Below are 24,213 nucleotides of genomic sequence, written 5' to 3'. Positions count from 1 at the left end.
ATAATCACCTCCGAGACCTAGCACAACAAACCAGCGCTGAATATAAAAGCCTAACATTCCTACTTTCTTCATAATGCTACATGGCCAATCAAAATTAATTTATTCTAATGTATTCACACAGAAGGTCAATTATCCAAATGATTCCAGTTCAGATTGCACCTGATCATGGGAGCCAATGAGCCATCTAAAGGGCAGCTGGGTGGTTTTGCAAGGCAAATCATCTCCAACTTCTTTTTGTCACCCTGTTTGCATAGACACACCGCTCTTCTTTAGTGAAGTGCATTTGCTAATGGGTAAACAACTGGGCTTTTTTGACGCACAGCACTGAAGCAGACAGCCAGGCGGTCATTCCTATGAGCCAGAGACAGTCAAATCAGTCAGTGGACAAACAAGTCTGGATAAATTACCAACACAACCAACAGACTATTCAGCCTTGCACCCACACAGATGAATCCCATAATTTACACCTGATAGTAACATGTATTTCAGGAGTTAACGACTGGATTAGCTACATTATTTAGATTTTGCAAAAACATAGCCACAGGCTCATGTCTTTGAAAGTTGCAACCACCAAATAACCACACACGCACACACTCGTTAACAATACCCCACACACTCGTTAACAATGCCTGAATCCTGGTATTGTGAGATTTTCTGTAGGAGTGTAAAACTGGCAAACACAACAGTGCAATTTCCTCACAATGCAATGTCATCCTGAAATACCTTAACAGCACTAAAAGGGCAGAAGTGACCCATAAGCACCCTAGGGAAGGCATTTGTACTCTTTAGAGCAACAATGAGACAGCAGAGAGAGAGAGTCCCAGGAGGAACTGAGTAATTCCCTTCTCTGATGCTGTTTAGTGAGAGAGGCAATTTAGTGGGGATGAAATAACCTGGGAGAGCTTTAATCCTGATAGATGGGGGGGTTCTTTATGTACTGCTTTCACCCTCTGCGCTCCAAAAATAGAGACCGTTTTTAGACACACTCATTTGTTATTCATCTGAGTGAATGACTGAATCACTGCAGTTATTGAAAGGCAATGACTACTTTTCGCTATGACTCGGCTCTGGCTAAATGAGTAATTTAGAAATTGATAGAATACACATATTGCAAACCCTCTCCCTCCTCCATTCGCCCAGTCCTGGCGAGTCTGGGGAGCGGGACGCTAAACTGCCAGAAAACCAGAAACTAGGGTGAAACAGATGGATGCAATCAAGATTTAATTTCCAAAAAGCCAGACACGGATACATACACTGATTGAGGGTGTTAGTGCTTTTTTCCCCAGCCCTCTCTGTGTCAATGGGAGCCCTTGTATGATGTTTTCCATGTCTCTGCCTGTACGTGTCATCAAAACCCAAACAAAGACCAGGTTGGACTTATGAAGATGAGGGAGATTGTTTCTAAGGCACCCTGCATGCAGTCTTTCAGTGAAATGACCAGTTCTTCCTGGGCTGACATTAAGACCTGCAGGCTTTGAAGCTGCTCTGTGGAACTCTGCAGCATATCAATTAGCCATTAAGGGGTTGCTAAGGTATTAGAGGGATCAGAGGAGTTGACAAAATCCCAGGGGAGGGATGGGGGGGGCCCTCAGTCAATGAGATAGAGGCTCAGCTGGAGCCTGGTTCTCTGGCAGGTAAGGGCAACAACCTTCCCCGGGTAAAGCCCAGAGGAGAGAGAGGAGGGCCTCATCTGGAGCCTGGTTCCCTGTCTGTTGGTCAGTACAGGAGCAGTCAGGGGATTTAGAGTATCAGGCAGGTGGAACAGACACAGCCTTTTGACCTAATGGGTCAGTCCATTAGGGGCCAGCCTAATGAAGAGCTACCAGCCATACCAGACAAGCCAGGGGAGAATCAGGGTAGTGTAGTGGCCTCTTCTCAATTCACTTCACAATGCTCTAACAAAATCCCAAGAGTATTCTCCCACTACTGAGACCAGCCAATCACAGGTAGTAGTGCTACTGGCCGGCCTTTATTTTTCTTACCTCCATTCCCCCAACCTCCCTCCCCAATTGCTTCAGCTCCCTCCCATTCCTACTTCTACTGAGCTACTGCCGGTGGCAATGACTGCTCCACTCTGACTCACTTCTCCCCCCATTCCCTTCTATTTGCCTTTCCAGTTTCACTAGCAGAAACACCAACCCACTGTACCACTCTATCAACTTTCTCCCTCCCAGAGCACTCTGTGGATGGCTAGGACAGGGCTGGGGAACGAAGCGGGGACAAGTGGGGGGAGTTAGCGAATGGAAGTCCTTTTACCCAAAGATGAGCTCCAGTGATTTTAACCAGAGACAGTTTCCTAATTATTCTGTCAAACATCAATCCTGTGGCTGATGCAGGTCGTCCTGGCGGCTGATTGACAGTGTAATCACTGCTGGGCTTTAAATGGAGAAGCTCCCGCTCTCCCTCTCGCTTTCCCACTGTCTCGTTCCCTCATTCCTGCTGCCTGGCAGACAGGGCCATGACAGCAGGCCTGAGAAATAGGAAATGTGAAAAGGCTCTACAAACTGATACAGTCAGGTCCTGGCAGGACTGGAGTGCTGGAGGGAAGTGAACCAAATACTGCCTCTGAAGTATGCTTCATTCACAGGGGTGGAGGGCTGGCTGTGTTGAAAAATCCCAAAAGCGTGATGGAGGCACGGTAAAAGGGAGAAATAAATACATCTTGTTAAATCAAACAAATCTCCTTAAAGCAATATTAACAAGTGAATTATACATAAGTGCTAAAAAGTATACCCTATAGATTATATACTGCAGAGTGTAGGTTCAATCAAACTAGTCAAGGCCTAAATATAGTGGTCACAACAGGACATATAGAGGGTGTATGTAGTATGACTCTTTAAAATCAGTGGTTTTGTTGGCCTAGTTGAAGCTCCTGTGCTGCAGATTGTTCTATATGGATAAAAGAGAGCAGCATTGTAAAGGATGGTAGAGCCCAGCCATCTGCTGTCCATCTCTACCTGCTCTGACAACAGCAGATGCTCCAGGAGATAGGAGGATATGAGTGTACATGTAGCACAACGTTTTAGGCACCTGCAGCTGGAGAGACACGGCCATGTGAGCTTGACCACAGCTGTGTGGATCAAGCTAAAGGAGACACAACTGTATCAGCTAGTCTGGCAACATCAGTCAGTTTACACCTGGGGGAGGAAATTAAAACTAGCAGTGTAAGTGTTAGGACTGGTAGCAGTGCGGTGACTGTAGGAATAGTAGTACAGTGAAATAGTTGATGCCTATGTTCCTCTCAGACACACACCTCTACACGAATTTCAACAAGGTGACTACTGATAATGTGTGGTAATAGTCATTATTATGATAAATCTAAGGTTCCTATTTCATTTTCCAGTTTCACAAGCACTTTGGCCTAATTCACCCCTGTTACTTCTTTCTATTTTTAACGCAATCCTCCCTCTACCACACATGCTCAGACTGTGATAAAGCAGCGCTCCTGACAAGAGTAACGTGAGATGTACGATTTCAACAGCGATCTGATGAGAGAAACATTTCATGTGGGACTCATCTTTCCATTAGCGCGGTAAAGAGGTGTACGGATCAGACAAGAGGCACATATCAAATCAAGCCTGGAATAGCCAATTACAGCGACAATAATATGTTTGAACTGCTGCCAGTGAGGCTTACAGTAGCATAGCAAACCATACCAGGGGAGAGGAGAGAGGGGCTGGGATACAGGTGAAACATATGAGTACAAGACAACCCAAATAAACAGGATATTTCTTATAACACATATCATTTCAGTTGGTTATCAGGTCTTAATAAAGTTGAAGTTTATTTCGTTTTCTGGAATTGCAGAAAGCAGATCACAAAGAGACAGACATCGCTGATATCCAACAGTGATCCCAGATGTTGTTTTCCAGAGCTCCATCTACAGTGCCTTCAGAAAGTATTCACACCCGTTGACTTTTTCCACATTTTGTTGTGTTACAGCCAGAATGAAACATTTATTAAACTAAGATTGTTTGGTACTGGCATACACACAATACACCACAATACACCATAACAAGTGGAATTATGTTTTCCAAAAATAATAAATAAATAAAAAAATGTCTTGAATATCCCTTTGAGCATGGTGAAGTTTTTAATTACACTTTGGATGGTGTATCAATACACTCAGTCACTACAAAGATACAGGCGTCCTTCCTAACTCAGTTGCCGGAGAGAAAGGAAACCACTCAGGGATTTCACCATGAGGTCAAGTTACAGAGTTGAATGGCTGCAATAGGAGAAAAGTGAGGATGTAGTTACTCCACAATACTAACATAAATTAAAGAGTGAAAATAATAAAAATATCCCAAAACATGCATCCTGTTTGCAAAAAGGCACTAAAGTAATACTGAAAACAATTTGAAAAAGCAATGCACTTTTTGTCCTGAATACAAAGTGTTATGTTTGGGGTAAATCCAATACAACACATTACTGAGTACCACTCTCCATATTTTCAATCATAGTGGTGGCAGTGCATCATGTTATGGGTATGCTTGTAATTGTTAAGGACTGGGGAGTTTTTCAGGATAAAAAAATAAACAGAATGGAGCTAAGCACAGGCAAAATCTGTCTCAGTCTGCTTTCCACTAGACACTGGGAGACGAACACATGGCAAAATCTACACCGGAGTAGCTTACCAAGAAGACAGAGAATGTTCCTGAGTGGCTGAATTGCAGTTGACTTAAATCTACTTGAAAATATGTGGCAAGCATTGACTTATAATTATGTAAATGAGATATTTCTGTATTACATTTTCAATAAATTTGCTAAAAATTCTCAAAACATGTTTTCACTTTGCCATTATGGGGTATTGTGTGAAGATAGGTGAAAACGGAAAAAAAATCGATTTAATCCATTTTGAATTCAGGCTGTAACACAACAAAATGTGAAATAAGTCAAGGGGTATGAATACTTTCTGAAGGCACTGTAAGTGACCTTCTCTCCTCCATTCCCACAGAGTGGACAAACCTGATGTGACAGAGGAGCCAGGGATGGGCACGTCTTTCTCATTACATTGGCTACATTTCATAACATTCATTATGGCATGGCCTTCTGCACACAGAGGGCTGCTCCTCATGCTCAAAAACAGGGGTCCATGCTGGAAGAGCTGGAGAGGCTGAGAAATCTGCCTGTCACAGATCTCAGGGTTAATGAGAGAGGGGAGTCTAAATTACATCAACAAACAGCAGCAGCATGTCAAATCAAATCATATTTTATTTGTCATATGAGCTGAATACAACAGATGTAGACCTTACAGTGAAATGCTTACTTACAAGCCCTTAACCAACAATGCAGTTGTACACACAGCCGATAGAGATGGCAGCTTTGCTTCTAGTCCTTTGGAAACTGTGCAGTATTTCATTTTTTTGTGTATTATTTCTTACATTGTTATCCCAGAAAACTTTAAGTGTTATTACATACAACCGAGAAGAACTATTGGATATCAGGGAGACGTCAACTTACCAGCACAAACAGCACTACGACCAGGAATACGACTTCCCCAAAGCGGAGTCTTTGTCTGCACCTCCGAGGGTATTAGAAACTGATTACAGAGGCCGACCCAAAACAATGCCACCGGAGGAGAGGGTGCCGGGGCGGTCTTTTAGTGAGGCTTCGGATGCGCACACACCACCCACCGCGTCGAGTATATTACTCGCCAATGTCCAGTCCCTAGTTAACAAAGTCAATGAAATCAGGGCAAGAGTTGCTTTCCAAAGAGATATCCGGGATTGTAACATACACTGTTTCACGGGACCATGGCTAACTGGGGACATGCTGTGAGTCCATACAGCCAACGGGATTTTCAGTGCATCGCGCCGACAGGAATAAACATCTCTCCGGTAAGAAGAAGGGCGGGGTGTATGTTTCATGATTAACGACTCATGGTGTAATTGTAACAACATACAGGAACTCAAGTCCTTTTGTTCACCTGACCTAGCATTCATCACAGTCAAATGCTGACTGTATTATCTCCCAAGAGAACTCTCCTCGGTTAACATCACAGACATGTATATCCCCCCGCAAGCGGATACCAAGACGGCCATCAAGGAACTTCACTTGACTTTATACAAACTGGAAACCATATATCCTGAGGCTGCATTTATTGTAGCTGGGGATTTTAACAAAGCTAATTTGAGAACAAGGCTACCTAAATTCTAAAAGCATAACGATTGCTGTACACGAGTGAGTAACACGCTCAACCATTGCTACTCTAACTTTCGCGATGCATTCAAGGCCCTCCCCCGCCCACCTTTTGACAAATCTGACCATGACTCCATCTCGTTGCTCCCCTCCTATAGGCAGAAACTAAAACAGGAATCGCCCGTGCTTAGGTCTATCCAACACTGGTCTGATCAATCGGATTCCACGATTCAAGATTGCTTCGATCACGTGGACTGGGATATGTTCCGGGTAGCCTCAGATAATAACATTGACGTATACGCTGACTCGGTGAGCGAGTTTATAAGGAAGTGTATAGGAGATGTTGTACCCACTGTGACTATTAAACCTTCCCTAACTATAAACCTTGGATTGATGGCAGCATTCGCACAAAACTGAAAGCATGTACCACCGCATTTAATCATGGCAAGGTGAAAGGAAACCTGGCTGAATACAAACAGTGTAGTTATTCCCTCCATAAGGCAATCAAACAAGCAAAGTGTCAGTATAGAGACAAAGCAGAGTTGCAATTCAATGGCTCAAACACGAGACGTATGTGGCAGGGTCTACAGACAATCACGGATTACAAAAAGAAAACCAGCCCCGTCGCGGACACCGACATTTGCTCCCAGACAAATGAAACAACTTCTTTGCGTGCTTTGAGGACAATACAGTGCCACCAACGCGGCCCGCTATCAAAGACTGTGGGCTCTCCTTCTCCGTGGCCGACGTGAGTAAAACGTTTATACGTGTTAACCCTTGCAAGGCATCCCTAGTTGTGTCCTCAGAGCATGCACAGACCAGCTGGATGGTGTGTTTATGGACATATTCAATCAATCGCTGTCCCCACATGCTATAAGATGGCCACCATTGTTCCTGTTCCCAAGAAAGCGAACTGAACTAAATGACTATCGCCCCGTAGCACTCACTCCTGTCATCATGAAGTGCTTTGAGAGACGAGTCAAGGATAATATCACCTCCACCCTACCTGTCACCCCAGGCCCACTTCAATTTGCTTTTCGCCCCAATAGGTCCACAGAGGATGCAATCGCCATCACACTGCCCTATCCCATCTGGACAAGAGGAATACCTATGTAAGAATGCTGTTCATTGACTACAGCTCAGCATTCAACACCATAGTACCCTCCAAACTCATTATTATGCTTGAGACCCTGTGTCTCGACCCCGCCCTGTGCAACTGGGTCCTGGACTTCCTAATGGGCCGCCCCCAGGTGGTGAAGGTAGGAAACAACATCCCCACTCCACTGATCCTTAACACTGGGGCCCCACAAGGGTGCGTTCTCAGCCCACTCCTGTACTCCCTGTTCACCCACGACTGCGTGGCCATGCACACCTCCAACTCAAATCATCAAGTTTGCAGACAACACAACATTGGTAGGCTTGATTTCCAACAACAACGAGACGGCCTACAGGGAGGAGGTGAGGGCCCTCGGAGTGTGGTGTCAGGAAAATAACATCTCACTCAATGTCAGCAAAACAAAAGAGATGATCATGGACCTCAGGAAACAGCAAAGGGAGCACCCCCCTATCCACATTGACGGGACAGCAGTGGAGAAGGTAGAAAGTTAAGTTCCTCGGTGTACAAACTGAAATGGTCCACCCACACAGACAGCGTGGTGAAGAGGTCGCAACAGCGCCTCTTCAACCTCAGGAGGCTGAAAAAAATTGGCTTGTCACCGAAAACTATCACTAACTTTTACAGGTGCACAATTGAGAGCATCTTGTCGGGCTGTATCACCGCCTGGTACGCCAACTGCACCGCCCACAACCACAAGGCTCTCCAGAGGGTGGTGCGGTCTGCACAACACATCACCGGGGGCAAACTACCTGCCCTCCAGGACACCTACAACACCCAATGTCACAGGAAGGCAAAAAAGATCATCAAGGACAATAACAACCCGAGTCACTACCTGTTCACCCCGCTTCCATCCAGAAGGCGAGGTCAGTACAGGTGCATCAAAGCTGGGACAGAGAGATTGAAAAACAGCTTCTATCTCAAGGCCATCAGACTGTTAAACAGCCACCACTAGCACAGAGAGGTGGCTTGCCCACCTACAGACTTGATATCACTGGCCACTTTAATAAATGGAACACTAGTCACTTTAATAATTCCACTTTAAGAATGTTTACATATCTTGCATTACTCATCTCATATGTATATACTGTATACTGTATCCTTCACTATCTATTCTTTACTATCTATTGCATCTTAGCCATTCTGTCACTGCTCATCCATATATTTTATACTTATATATTCTCATCCTATTCCTTTACTAGATTGTGTGAATTAGGTTTTGTTGTGGAATTGTTAAATATTACCTGTTAGATACTGCTGCACTGTCGGATCTAGCAGCATAAGCATTTCGCTACACTCGCAATAACATCTGCTAACCATGCGCATGTGACCAATAAAATGTGATTTTTTATTTGAATACACAGGCTACTGAGAATATCAACTGTTATTAACAGAGAAACGCATACACTTACACACACACACAAAGGGGTGTTACCAAAGTATAATTAAGGACTTTTCTGGGGACCAACAATTGATTCCCAAAACCCAACCCTAATTTTAGCCATTAATCTAACCCTTAAACCTAAGAACAGGCTTTGTATAAGAGAGGACCAGCAAAATGTCCCCAGTTATCCGAATTGTCCTTGATGTACTATTCTTGTGTGGACTTCTGGTCCTCACAAGTATAGCACTACACGCACGCACTAAATGAATCTCCTGCTGTAGCCTTGACTGTCGGGTAAATTAGCATCCGTGTTCCCCTCCATCGCTCAAATAAAGGGAAGCCTGATCATTTAATTACTGGAGTCGACATTCATCTTTTGTGTATTGTGTGACTTGGGATGAGTCATATCAAGGCTAATGACACACAGCATACACCAATTGCTCCTCCATCGACAACCACTGTCATTTCTCTAGGTTTTAAAGCCAAAATGAAGTCTGCTATAATGATTAGTGTAACATTTAAAACTGCTTTAATCATCTTTCCCACAGCAATGAACAAATTACCGATCAACATGACGTTATCCGTGACCGCTTCGGCATCAGCGTCTTTAGACTGCTCCATGTTTACATACAGCGTCAGGCAGTGACAGAGGACAAGAGGACGTGCTGCTGCACTGTAGAGCACGGCTCATAAAGCAGGCCTGATCCTATCATCTGTCTCAGTGTTTGGGTGGCCTGGCCTCAGATGAGCCCACAGCAGCGTGCATGTAGGCTTACATCAAAGCCAAGATGCGTGAAATGAGTGTGGCCTCAGCCACACCATCAGCTCAATTTTTCGGAACACGCAGGACACCCCTGTGACGCTCGCTCACGCCTCGGACAGACAGATGGAGAGATAGACAGACGCCTGACACGGACGCCTGTCCGGATGGAGGGAAGCATCATCTGTTAAATTGAGCGGTGTAGTGAGAGCGAGGCAGCTCGTTGCTGGACACGCCACGCCAGGGTCATAATGAGTGGCGTCGCCCTGGGTTACTGTAATATGGAACCATGAGGATGTCAGGAAGAAACAGGGCCACGGTTCTCATGCCATATTAATGATCAGTGGGGGATGGAACTGAGTTGTCAGAGTGCTCTGGGTAGTGAGACTGGGTCCTCAGGCAGTGTGCCTCATAAGTGAAAATGAACTATTGTGTTCCATTTCTCCAAACATGCGAAAGAGGGAAAAAAATCTACCTCCTGTTGCTGACTAACACAGTCAGTGACTGAGAACGGTTCTCAATCTTTAATACTATCATGTGGTAGGAGGTGCTGTAGAACATGAGAAAAATGGAGCCGTCCAGCCTTTTCCTATTAAAGGAGCACTGCTTGACTTCTAGAAGGTCACTAAATCATAGACTATGTGCCCCTATGGCATTTGAAGGCCTTTCTAACGCTACTACCTTGCCCCATCTGGGGCCTGCCGTTGAAATGACAAAACGCTTCTTGCAGCAATAAGAGTGAGAGAAGGGCTCAAATTAGCCCAGGTCCAATCCCAGATCACATATTGATTTATCCCAGATGAGGAATGGCAGACAGGAGACTGTTCAATCAGACAGGGCCACGGGAGAAGGGGGAGGAATGGTCTAGTCAACAGGGGGTGGAAAGGGATGGTGTTAATTCAAGGTGAATACATTAACAATCTATACTAAGACATAAAAAGCCATTAGACATGCTATCGACAGGTGTCTTGTATATAAAATATGTCCTGCAGCGGTATGGTGGTTGCCAGACGATGAGCCTGATATGAGCTCCATGAAGGTGAGATCGGATTAATCACACACATCCTCATGGAGGATTTTGTTCCGTTTGCTTCTGTTTAAGAATAGGTTTTCAACAGATTTAGCGGAATGAGTACACCCCTGATCATCTGCAAACACAGTTCACTTTCATAGCAGCCACATACAAAACAGCACGATCACTTTGATCGTTGTATAATTCCTTCTGGCATTTCCCTTCGCTTGTGGACTTTATTGCACTACACAACAGCTGCTCTGTGACCAGGCGAAAAAAAACATTCCAAGCCAAACCTTTATATCATAAACGCTAACTGCTACACACAGCCTACATCGTTGTCACCATATTAGCTAACGTCATAGTCAATATAGCTACTAGAACTAACGCAGCAGTAAACACCCTAAATTCACCGAGTAGTGTAGTCAGCAGCAAGCAGTTTAGCAGCTACAATGGCGGGCCCCGGTGGCAATACCTTTATAAAACCAAAAGCTTACTTTGACTTGGAAGAGTTCCAGTGTGTGATGGCCATAGCCAACTAGCTAACATAGCATCCCTTTCTGTTTGAGACAGTTGTTTGAGTAGGCTAAACTAGCTTGCTGCATTTGCTAGCTAAGCAAGTGAAAGTGAAAAATACATTTAAAAAAAATACAACTAGCTCTCCCTCTTGTTGCTTCTGCTTCATTTTGGAATAAATGATTTGTTAAAAACTGTTCAACTATTCTTTCTCTCTAGGAGTCAACTACTCACCACATTTTATGCACTGCAGTGCTAGCTAGCTGTAGGTTATGCTATCAGTACTACATTCATTTTCTGACACTTTGTTTGGGTGGACAACATGTCAGAGCAAGAGCTCTGATAAGGTTCGAGGACGTCCTCCAGAAGTCATCATAATTACTGAGTAAGTCTGTGGAAGGGGGTGAGAACCATGAGCCTTCTAGGTTTTGAATTGAAGTTAATGTAGCCAGTGGAGGACGGAAGCTACCTGTCTTCCGGCTACACCAAGGTGCTACTCCAGAAAATATTGTTGAGACTACTATCGACCTTCATTGCAAAACAGTGTTTTAATAAATAATTTGGTGACGTGAATATATTTAGTATAGTTTTATCTAAAAAGGATAACCTTTTTTAATGTTTAAGATGGTCCTCCCCTTCCTTCTCTGAGGAGCCTCCACTGGTGTGTATGCGTGTTTGTCTGACTAGGTGTGTGTGTGTGTGTGTGTTTGTCTGACTCGGTGTGTGTGTGTGTGTGTGTGTGTGTGTGTGTGTGTGTGTGTGTGTGTGTGTGTGTGTGTTGTCTGACTAGGTATGTGTGTGTCTGATTGTGTGTGTGTGTGTGTGTGTGTGTGTGTGTGTGTGTGTGTGTGTGTGTGTGTGTGTGTGTGTGTGTGTGTGTATGTGTGTGTGCGCACGTGCGCATGTGTAGGGGCAAGAAGTGACTGAGGAGCTGGTAAACAGTAAGAGAGAACACAAGTGTAAAGAAGCTCATTATTAAGTAAGTGAAGTTTTCGGGACATCGATAGGACCTCTTTAAAGCAGAAGTGATGAGATGGGTAAAACATGCCAGGCCAGATGAAAGGCGATCATCCCAGCTGAATGGCACTCTGAGGGAGGGAGTGCTTCTTCTCAGGGCCATTCACATATCGACCGCAGGTGCAATTTAGAGGAGATTGAGATCTTATTGCAATTTAGCCTAACTTCTTGTTTTTAACATTCATCCAAAGTACTAGGTGCTGTGGGATAACAAGCAAACACGCTGTGTGTGTGTGTGTGTGTGTGTGTGTGTGTGTGTGTGTGTGTGTGTGTGTGTGTGTGTGTGTGTGTGTGTGTGTGTGTGTGTGTGTGTAAAGGACATTCAAAGCAGTTATTTATAACTCTTGTGAAAGCAAATTGTATTTTGGTTTCTTCACAATTACACCAGAGAACCGCATCAGGGTACCTAGGCTAATCCATATGAAAGTGCCTAAGTGGAACATAGATCTAAGAGATAATGGTATTTAGTTTGGCAGCCAGTCTGAGTTACATTTGATTTATTTCGATAAGCAACACAATTACACCCGGCAGCTGGAAGGTTAGAGGGCTCACAGAATGAGATCACTGACTGAGGTAAACAGATACAATTAGGACAAACAAATGAAGGCAATACACAATTATCGGAGTGTGTCATTTCACCAATAGCATCCCAACAACTAAAATAAGAACATTGCAATGCTACATTAACAAAAAATATCCAACTGTTTTTCCAATCTGCAGGTTATGACACAGCAACTAATGATCCAAACAGCGACAAGCAGTACATTTGGTCCTGAAATTAGGAGGTATCATTATCATGTACTGAATGTACTACTGAGGCATTTCTCTCTAAACATCCTCAAGGATAAAAACAATATGTCAAGAGAAGTAATATTCACTTAGTGTTAATAAACCCACCTGTCATTCACAGGTGGTTAATTATGCAATTCAGCTCAGTATTGCCATGGGTTCATTCAAACAAAACATAAACAAAAAAAACATTGTTCGCTAAAATGAAAATCTAAATAGAACAACTTCTTGCTTCTTGACTGGAGCTTCTTGCCTGGAGTAGGCTACAACTCATAAAAACAACACACTCTACTCCAACCAATTAGACTAGAGTAACAAAGTGAACTGGCAAACTGAAGTGTTTCCAATTTCCCAAAGTCCTGATATCTTCAGTGTATGGAGGATTGACATATGGTTTTCAGATTATAAAAAAAAGGAAAACTCCAGCATTTTGACATTGAGTTCAAACATCACACTGCGCTTCCAGTTCGTCTGTAGCGTCACAATGTTTCTTTGAACTGCAGCTCCATAGCCACACATCACAACTCAGAAGCTTTAGACAAGAGCTCCAGAGCCTCGACTTCTCCTCCTACCATTTACATCCCATTCTTTATGTCAATGCCTGGCCCAGTCCCAGTACTCTGTGAACAAAGAACCTGAAACCAAGTAGAAACAGCCTACATTCAGCTATGATCTTAAAAGCAGTGAGGTGGAACAGCTACAATATAGCAAATCGTCAGCTACAGTATAGTTGGTTGAGGAGGCCTTAGCATGATGCACAGAGCAGGCAGCTGAGGTCTGACGGGGTCTGCTGATAGTCCATGATCAGCCGTTATACTGAGGCTGTTAGTATTTCCTGAGTTTCCACTGAGATATTAGCATTTACGTTACGCTTAGAGATCTTTTAAGAGACTCACAGTGCTCTATGGTTCTCATAATTTAATTGTAACCAAATCAAATCAAAGTTTATTTGTCACGTGCCGAATACAACAGGTGTAGACCTTACAGTGACATGCTTACTTACAGGTTCTAACCAACAGCGCAAAAAAGGTGTTAGATGAACAATAGGTAAGTAAGAAAATAAAACAACAGTAAAAAGACAGTGAAATAACAGTAGCGAGGCTACATACAGACACTGGTTAGTCAGGCTGATTGAGGTAGTATGTACATGTAGGTATGGTTAAAGTGACTGCATATATGATAAACAGAGAGTAGCAGTAGCGTAAAAGAGGGGTTGGCGGGTGGTGGATGGCGGGACACAATGCAGACAGCCCGGTTGGCCAATGTGCGGGGGCACTGGTTGGTCAGCCCAATTGAGGTAGTATGTACATGAATGTATAGTTAAAGTGACTATTCATATATGATAAACAGAGAGTAGCAGCAGCATAAAAGAGGGGTTGGGGGGGCACACAATGCAAATAGTCCGGGTAACCATTTGATTACCTGTTCAAGAGTCTTATGGCTTGGGGGTATAAACTGTTTAGAAGCCTTTTTGTCCTAGACTTGGCACTCCAGTACCGCTTGCCATGCGGTAGTTGAGAGAACAGTCTATGACTGGGGTGGCTGGGGTCTTTGACAATTTTTAGGGCCTTCCTCTGACACCGCCTGGTGTAGAGGTCCTGGATGGCAGGCAGCTTAGCCCCAGTGATGTACTGGGCCGTACGCACTACCCTCTGTAGTGCCTTGCGGTCGGAGGCCGAGCAATTGCTGTACCAGGCAGTGACGCAACCAGTCAGGATGCTCTCGATGTTGCAGCTGTAGAACCTTTTGAGGATCTGAGGACCCATGCAAAATGTTAGTTTCCTGAGGGGGAATAGGCTTTGTCGTGCCCCCATCATGACTGTCTTGGTGTGTTTGGACCATTCTAGTTTGCTGGTGATGTGGACACCAAGAAACTTGAAGCTCTCAACCTGCTCCACTACAGCCCCGTCGATGAGAATGGGGGCATGCTCGGTCCTCCTTTTCCTGTAGTCCACAATCATCTCCTTAGTCTTGGTTACGTTGAGGGATAGGTTGTTATTCTGGCACCACACGGCCAGGTCTCTGGCCTCCTCCCTATAGGCTGTCTCGTCGTTGTTGGTGATCAGGCCTACCACTGTTGTGTCGTCTGCAAACTCAATGATGGTGTTGGAGTTGTGCTTGGCCATGCAGTCGTGGGTGAACAGGGAGTACAGGAGGAGACTGTGAAAGCACCCCTGAAAGGCTCCAGTGTTGAGGATCAGCATGGTAGATGTGTTGCTACCTACACTCACCACCTGGGGGCGGCCCGTCAGGAAGTCCAGGATCCAGTTGCAGAGGGAGGTGTTTAGTCCTAGGATTCTTAGCTTAGTGATGAGCTTTGAGGGTACTATGATGTTGAACGCTGAGCTGTAGTCAATGAATAGCATTCTCACGTAGGTATTCCTTTTGTCCAGGTGGGAAAGGGCAGTGTGGAGTGCAATAGAGATTGCATCATCTGTTGATCTGTTTGAGCAGTATGCAAATTGGACTGGGTCTAGGGTTTCTGGGATAATGATGTGAGCCATTACCAGCCTTTCAAAGCACTTCATGGCTACGAACATGAGTGCTACGGGTCTGTAGTCATTTAGGCAGGTTGCCTTCGTGTTCTTGGGCACAGGGACTATGGTGGTCTGCTTGAAACATGTAGTTCAGTTTGAAGAAAGTTGCTAACTTGTGTTAGCACAATGTCTGGAAGTCTATGTAACTACTAGGACGCTAGTAGATACCATAGACTTCCAGTCATTACGCAAACAATAGTTAGCAGTATCTTTCAAAATACCACTAATTTCCTTCTTTCTGGATGCAGAGATACAATTGGTATCAATGAGTTCATCTGACTCTGGGGAAGTTGACAAAATCCCTAAGTATCCCTTCAAGCCAATAGTTAGATCTAGCTATACATTACTGAAATAATGCCCCCTACTCTACTCACCAGCACCACTCGATTCAAATCTCAATGTCAATATGTGCTTTGCGCCACCATAGAAAAGCAATCTCACCATTCAGAGGTCACTACACATACCCAGAGAGCCATTACCACTATTAGCAAAAGGTGCTCTTGATGGCATGACCTGCCCGTCATTCTAATGTTCCCTCCGCATCGCCCCAGTCCAATGTTTACTGGTCCCACAGCAACGGTCTCAGGTGATGGCTCCCCATAGCCTGCCGTCTGTAATGCCAGGCTTAATGCTCTACGCTGAGGGAATGAACTCCATTATGGAGTGGGAGCCTGTTTCTGGGCTTTCTCTCTGGCTTATCATTGCTTGTCTTTACGACACAGGGGACTGGCTGTTCCCGGAGGCCTAGCCTGCAGGCCGACAGACCATTTTTCCACAGCAAACCCAGATCTCCGACGTCACAGCCAACTCAATGATGGCTGATTGTGCAAATCCCTGGAGGGCTAGGCGTGTGTTAGTCTGTATTTGTACGGTGCATGATTGCCTTAGCCTGTCTGAGAGGTGTAGATGAAACAGATCCAAGGACATGAATAGGAGTCATTCCCACTGAGCCTCTAGAACTGTGGCGCGGAGAGGATGATTCACCATTCACAACCAATCACGTTGCAGAGTGGGGCTCTTAAAGAGGGCCAACAATGAGCCCTGTCTCCTAGTTTCCGACAGCCTCACACCATGTCAAAGCAGGCGCTCTGACATTCGACGCGGGCCCAAGACATCTCCATATGCACAGAGAGGACCAGAGAGTGAGTGGCTGGTCCAGAGTGGAGTGCCTGGGCCTGCTCCTCAGAGCCCCTCATAACGCTGCCTTAACAGGATTTAGCAGATCAAAGGCTGGGGAGGAGAGAGCTGCCATACACTGGGTATATCTGCAGTAGGTGGACAATAATACCTTTCAAGAATACTCTTTTAACGTAATGTGGCGATTTGGAGTGGAAATGTGACGGGAACGGGCCAGGACCTCTTCTCCATGAGGTACACCGTGCCAAAGATGGCACAACTAGCCAAGAGGGAGACACAGGTGAAGCAGAGCATAAACGAACACATTGAGAGAAGCACACACACCTACCACACACTGCCGCAAGGAACACAAAGGTCTGAGTGAGTGAACACCTTCGAATACAAACACCCACGCACAAAGTGCATCACAGACACTAACAAATGCTTGGGCTGGAGGGGAGGCACAGGTGAAGCTGGATGATCTGAGTGAGTACACACCTCCAGAGCAGATACAATACACACACATTTGTGCACATATAGAAACGCACACAACCCAGTAGGGAGGCCAAGGGTGAATATGAGCGAGTACACACCTTCAGCATGCCTAATCAACAATGTGATTAACACCCAAGGTTGGTTACCTAGTCAAATATTCTCTCTATTATTTTTCTATTTTCTTTCTCTCTGCATTGTTGGGAAGGGCCCCTAAGTAAGCATTTCAATGTTAGCGTACACCTGTTCTTTACGAAGCATGTGACAAATAAGATTTGACACACGTTCGCTTTCCTTCCCTCTCTGCCTTGGAGCTGGTCAACTGAATGGACTAAATGCTAATGTACCAATACATTCAAGGTGGAGGATCAGAGAACCTAGCTGTGTCCGTTCCCTTTACATCTTGTTACTGGCACACACACACACAAAGCTGTGAAAACACCCACAGGTGACAATTACCCAGTCACTCCCTGCCGTCACACACAGCCTAGGAGCACAGCCCCATCTTATACAGGTCATAATTCACCACCACCTAGGAAATACAGTGCGCAGGACAAAACATCCATCTGTTATTTCCTATCAGGACTGAGCAGGAGGTAGTATAATAAAGAGGATATTTGACTGTGGGTATTTGGTCACACTGCCTACAGGTAATGTGGGGGGGGGGGGGGGGGGGACGGACGGACAGACGGACTCAATACTACAACTATTCTGTCAAAGTAAGCAGTTCTTTCTATGCCTGTGAAAGAGTGGGGCTAGTTATTCTAGCAGGGACGTAAGGCGCCAGAGGACAGAATTGAAACACCATTGAACAGCCTTGTACTGCATGTCCAATGAAATGAATAGGCTTTTCCCACATACTATACACACCAACACTTACTTTAGATATTACGTTCAATGTCTTCATTTTTCTTTTCATTTTCTTCATCCTTCTTTTTCCCAAACCTCTTCCCTCACATCCTGTACATTTTCGTCATATTCCCTATTCTATATGGTCTCTCTTTCCCTCTTTCTAATTGACCTATTTAATGCTGTACTCCAACTGCTAAAAAGCAAAAAACACACGATTTAAATCATATCCAATCCCAGGACCTGTCTGTTCTAGCTGAAGCTGTACACTCCCAACTGCATCTTCTAGTTGGAACAGAATGAGCTGAAGAGATCAAAGCAAAAAGAGAGCTGACAGAGAGAGAAAAGAGAGAGAGCAGAGAGAGTGAGGGAGAGAGCAGTGGACGGACACGCTATCCAGTGTTTGCCATCTCCTAGATAAGAGAACGAGCCAGGTTATGCTTCATTTTACCTGGTATTTATTTCTAAATTATCCTCCTTGGTAATGGTGTTTAAATGTTACCTTTTTGATAGTCATTGATAGCCAAAATGTACCAATTGACACCAGCTATACTATACATAACCATATTAATTGCTAGTGGCTATGAGGAACCTAGCAGCTAAAATAAGTCTGTGCTAACGAGGGTAGAATATACTCACTTATGCAGAATATCAGCTTCCCTGGATACATACTGTAATTGGCTGCAGTAAATGTATAATACTGCTGCACTAGTGAAAATGAGTATACAGCTAGTTTTATGTCACTGTTAGTCATCTCACATTACACCAAACCTCAAGGTGGAAACTGTTGGGGGTGAAGCACAAGGCTTTTGAGTTGAGTATTGAATATGGCAAAATAAACATTCCACTGCTGACTCGTCTTCAAACACGGATTAACATTTCATAAGGTTGAAACGAGTCAACAGCTTCCATGACAAAGCAAATAAAACATAAGAAATTCAATTGTAAGCATGAATATGAAGTATTTGTCATGACAAACCCTTGAAATGCTTTCAAGTACCTTATTCAGTTGGACACAGTTCAACATTTAACAAGTGTGTATCTTTGGCATTCTCAGCTATTGATTCTCACTCTGGCTCGAGTTGTTCACAGCCTAGGCTTAAATGGAACTGAGAGACAGAACATCTTTAGTGTAAGGAATATATTAAAAGAAAAATGTAAATTAGGATTTTTATCATGCCAAGAATCTAATAATTAACATTCCCTCCACAGATCTGATGAGTCTCCAAATCCCTGTATGAAATGCAAATGGCGATACACGGAGGTTTAATGTCAATCCGCTCTCATTTCTCCCCCATAAGGGAGGGCCTGTGTCTGTCTCGCCTCTATACTGCTGGAGGAGGAACCGGTAGCTACTGCCTTTACTCTAGGGTTTGGGCTTCGAATTGAAGCCAGGATAAAGAGAAGACTACTTCTTATGCAGGAATAACTGTGAAGTCTAATGCCGTCTTTAAAAGCTCGATTTCCCCCACAAATTCATCTCTATTATGACCTCGTTTGACATCATAATGTATGAATTTGATCACACTGCCTCAGAGGACTGAGAAACACTTAAACCTCTACTTTTTCTCTTATTTTATTCTGTTTTCAGGACACCTTGATGATTTTATGCAGGGACAAAAATAATATATACACTGTGGACATTTGACTGAGACAATACATCGTCAGTGGCAGAGTTTCACTAGCACCTTTTTAAAATTAATCTCTGGTACGTGTGTGTGATTTGTGCCCTCAGTCTCCGACTAAAAAAACAAGAGACTGATATAGGCTTATCTCTGATATAGCCTATAGATACATATGACATGGCTGGTCATGGCTCACATCAACACCATCATCCCAGACACCCTCAACCCACTCCAATTCGCATACCGCCCCAACAGATCTACAGATGACACAATCTCTATTCCACTTCACACTGCCCTCTCCTACCTGAACAAGAGGGGACTACAGCTCAGCGTTCAACACCATAGTCCCCTCCAAGCTCATCACCAAACTGGAGACCCTGGGACTGAACACCTCCCTCTGTAGCTGGATCCTGGACTTACTGACACGTGCCGTCATCATTGCTTAGCACAAAAAGGGCTTCACAGGCAACGATATTGCTGCCAGTAAGATTGCACCTAAATCAACCATTTATCAGATCATCAAGAACTTCAAGGAGAGCGGTTCAATTGTAGTGAAGAAGTCTTCACGGCATCCAAGAAAGTCAAGCAAGCGCCAGGACCGTCTCCTAAAGTTGATTCAGCTGCGGGATCGAGGCACCACCAGTACAGAGCTTTCTCAGGAATGGCAGTAGGCAGGTGTGAGAGCATCTGCACTCACAGAGAGGCAAAGACTTTTGGAGGATGGCCTGGTGTCAAGATGGGCAGCAAAGAAGCCACTTCTCTCCAGGAAAAACATCAGGGACAGACTGATATTCTGCAAAAGGTACAGGGATTGGACTGCTGAGGACTGGGGTAAAGTAATTTTCTCTGATGAATCCCCTTTCCGATTGTTTGGGGCATCCGGAAAAAAGCTTGTCCACAGCCATGAATAAAGAATGGTACCAACACATCCTCCGAGAGCAACTTCTCTCAACCATCCAGGAACAGTTCGGTGACGAACAATGCCTTTTCCAGCATGATGGAGCACCTTGCCATAAGGCAAAACTGATAACTAAGTGGCTTGGGGAACAAAACATCAATATTTTGGGTCTATGGCCAGGAAACTTCCCAGACCTTAATCCCATTGAGAACTTGTGGTCAATCCTCAAGAGGCGGGTGGACAAACAAAAACCCACAAATTCTGACAAACTCCAAGCATTGATTATGCGAGAATGGGCTGCCATCAGTCAGGATGTGGCCCAGAAGTTAATTGACAGCATGCCAGGGCGGATTGCAGAGGTCTTGAAAAAGAAGGGTCAAAACTGCAAATATTGACTCTTTACATCAACTTCATGTAATTGTTAATAAAAGCCTTTGACACTCATGAAATGCTTGTAATTATACTTCAGTATTCCATAGTAACATCTGACAAAAATATCTAAAGACACTGAAGCAGCAAACTTTGTGGAAATTAATATTTGTGTCATTCTCAAAACTTTTGGCCACGACTGTACACACACACACACACACACACACACACATAAACACACTCATATGCTGCTGCTACGGTGTTCTTTACTCTTACTCTTTATTATAATATATCTTGATGCCTAGTCACTTAGCCCTGCCTTTATATACATATCTACCTCAAATACCTTGTACCCCTGCACATTGATCTGTTACTGGCATGACAGCTTATTCTTGCATATTTTATTCCTGTTGTGTTACTGTTTCTTTTTTCTCTCTTGTCTTTACAAAATTTGATTATGACTCTAGTCAACTATTAAAGCGACTACATGAAACTGAAGTGAAGCAAAGTAATGTCATTCAAGTGACTTGTGTATTGCAATGAGTATCATGCCATATTTGTGCATAGTACATTCCACATCATGCCTCTGTTCTTCGTTCTCAATGTCCTTCGTTCTCAATGTCCTTCATCTTTGATGTATCAGAAATGTATGGTAAACTGGCCTGTTCAACAGTGGATAGAAGGGACCAGTATTTAACACTGTTCTATGACACATACGAAGACACAACCATTGTCAAATAGACTGGTAGAAAAAACAATAATTTGAAGTGAAAGCAAACAGGGAATTAGTGCTCTGATGAGTGTCAACAAACTAGCACTGCGGCATTGTTACCAGCCTCCAACTGTTCGCTGCCGAGTTATTGGCAATCTGAACATTTAGTATTCAACTGTCGTAAAGAGAGCCAAGCTGCCACATCCTCTCCTCTGAGGTTCTGGACCTTTAATTGCACCAGGAAAGTACAGTAACGAGTTTGCGTTGTGCATTGGGAGAAGACTGTGACGGCAGGGACAAGCCATTAAAAGGCTGGCTTTATTGTGGCTGTGGGGCTGTAATTCATTACAAAAAAACTGTCAATAAAACCATGGCATTATAATTAGGAGATCTCTAATACCCCATCTCCGGGAGAAACATAGCTGTCAGTGCCAAACCCACTAAACTGTTGTGTCTTTGTTAGAGGTGGACTGGTGCCTAACCGACCAGACAAGGCCTTAAAGAGAAGCTTTAACATGACTCCTGGTTAAACAGTCACACAAAGTATCAGCAACAAATATTTACAGAATCGCTAGGGTAAAGTGTTGAGCAGCTGGGTTGGTTAAATAGGGAATTCAACAGGTGGTTGGAACAGTGTGTTGGCTCTCTGAGACCAACTGACAGTTTGACATGGAACTAGCTACTGTAGCAATAGTGAATCAGATTTGTTCTCTAAGTGGTACAACTGCTCTCCACAGCGCACTCACACACCCTGTGGTGTTGGATAAAGTGGGCTCCTACCTTCGGGTCAGCAGTGAGCAGTTTGAATGCCTCGTACACCTGCTTCTCCTTCACCCCTCCTCCTAGGTCCAGGAAGTTGGCCGGCTTCCCTCCATGGAGGTCGATGATGTCACACGTGGCCATAGCCAGACCAGCCCCATTCACTGTAATGACAGATCAAAGGTGAAACTAAACCACAGAGAAAGTTGAGAACTGTTACTGGTCTCAGAAAACAGAGAAGGGCCTCTAAAGTCCAGAGCGTCCCTTCAAAATAGTTACTGTGCTCATCACAATTTTGATTACAAATTATGATTCTGGAATGCTTTCTTGCCCATTCTCTGATGAAGTTAGATTTACCCCATTAGAGTCCAAATGAAGATGAGAACTGAAATGAAAACCCTTGAGAGAAAACAGTGACAAGTAGTTGGGATTTAATTCAATTAAACATGACCTAATGCCAGCATTAAAACAACACAAACATGAAACGGCTCACTGTGAAATCAATGAATAAATTATCTAATGAAGAGGGAATACCAACATTTTTTGAGGATTTAAATCTTTAAGAGGTACTGTTAAAACTTATAATTGGGATATTTAACACTTGAAGAAGTTGAAAAGTGGAGGGAAATGTGATTACGGCAATGCTCTTGACTTCAGAAAGCGAGCATTGATTAAACAAGTTTCTGTGGCACTAGTGTTGGGCCGTATTATCAGGCGCATCCCTATCCTCTGGGCTGCTTGCTGCTTTGCTGCAAGGGAGCCAAGCGATTCAGTCGCTTCCTGCCAAAGCCAACACGCTTCTCTACAAACGTCTTACCTCATTTGGTTTAGCGGCACTGAGCCTACGTCCTGGCAAGTGCCCTGACAGAAGTCTCAATAAAAGGAAACTGGCTTTAACAGCTGTCACTTTGGTGGGTTACAAAGCTTTTAAGGAGCCCATCAGCTCTGAGCTGTTGTTCTGTAGGAGAGGCTGGGCAGGGGAAAAAGGCGCTAACCTGTGCTCTTACTGCCACAATGTTTATGAGGCTGCAGGGCAGCCAGAAGAGACTCCCAGAATTACACTGTAAAGCTTTGATTTATGACAGGGGAGGACCATAATGAGAAGGCTAACAATCCAGCTCACTGGAGACTTTTTGTGCGGATTATGGCTAATTAGAAAGCATTGGTTATGGCAGCCTCCTTCTGGAGTCGTTAGAAAGCTGGTTGTCAATTTGGACTGGAGAGGAGCCCAGTCAGCTTTACTGTAGTTTGACAAAGTTTGAACGTAGTCTCCCAGCCTTCAATTATCTGATAAGGAAAATAACAACTCTATTCCAGTTGGGGTGGGTTACCCATGGCTGAATTAATAGAACATGCATGTGTGTGGACAGCCATAATCAGAACTCACCAAAGCAGGCGATGTTTCCATCCAAGCCAATGTACTTGAGGTCCCATTTGGCTGCCTCCATCTCAGTGGGATCGCTCTCTGACATGTCGTCCATGGCAAAGACGGCTTTCTGACGGAACTCTGCGTTATCGTCAAAATTGATCTTGGCATCAAAGCACACCACTGAAAGAAGCGAGAGAGAGAGATATGAAGAGAAGAGGGACAGAATCATAAAGAGAGGAAGAAGGAAATAGACAAAGTAGAAAAGAAAAGAGGAAGAGATGTAGAGGAAAAAAAAGGAGGATGTGAAATGGAAATGTGATAATTTATAAACTCAATGAAATATGTTAAATAAAATGTGGCAAGTGATCTCACCCTATTAGACTTAATTAATTCAGTATTTGTAATGGTGCAGCTCATGTTTATGCATTGACAGTGCCTCAAAGGGGGAATATATTATGCATAATGGACAATACTTTTACACTTCACAAGGTGCAGTTCAAAGAAACTGCAAGCTGAATGTTACCTGCAGGCAAAGTATTTACTGCAGGGCTGAAATGCTGAGGTATGCTCCTTATGGATTTGTACTTTGTAAGGCCCACTACATACCACAACCATTTACACAGGGGTGATTGGAGCCTTCATCTATCAATACTCTATAACAGCCTGGAGGACAAATGACAGTACTGGTACACGGGGTCCCCATGGAACCAACTGTAAATTCACTATGTAATGGCTCGTCTCTGTGACATACTAC

The 24,213-nt window shown here is 44.1% G+C and overlaps 1 protein-coding gene across 2 annotated transcripts in view; it reads right to left on the bottom strand.

Moving 5' to 3' along the window:
- LOC106583035 (succinate--CoA ligase [GDP-forming] subunit beta, mitochondrial) overlaps window positions 1-24,213 on the bottom strand; it is a 132,239-nt gene that overhangs the window by 27,983 nt on the left and 80,043 nt on the right. For both annotated transcript variants that reach the window (XM_014166792.3, XM_014166793.3), the window contains exons 8-9: window positions 23,478-23,639; window positions 22,112-22,254 (exon numbers count right to left, since the gene is read on the bottom strand). In XM_014166792.3, coding sequence (XP_014022267.1) covers window positions 22,112-22,254; window positions 23,478-23,639 — 305 coding nt within the window. The remainder of the gene's footprint in view (window positions 1-22,111; window positions 22,255-23,477; window positions 23,640-24,213) is intronic.

This window comes from Salmo salar, chromosome 22 (genome assembly GCF_965601325.2).
Source record: "Salmo salar chromosome 22, fSalSal1, whole genome shotgun sequence".
Classification (NCBI taxonomy): domain Eukaryota; kingdom Metazoa; phylum Chordata; class Actinopteri; order Salmoniformes; family Salmonidae; genus Salmo; species Salmo salar.
This window is presented reverse-complemented; position numbering and strand designations above follow the sequence as displayed.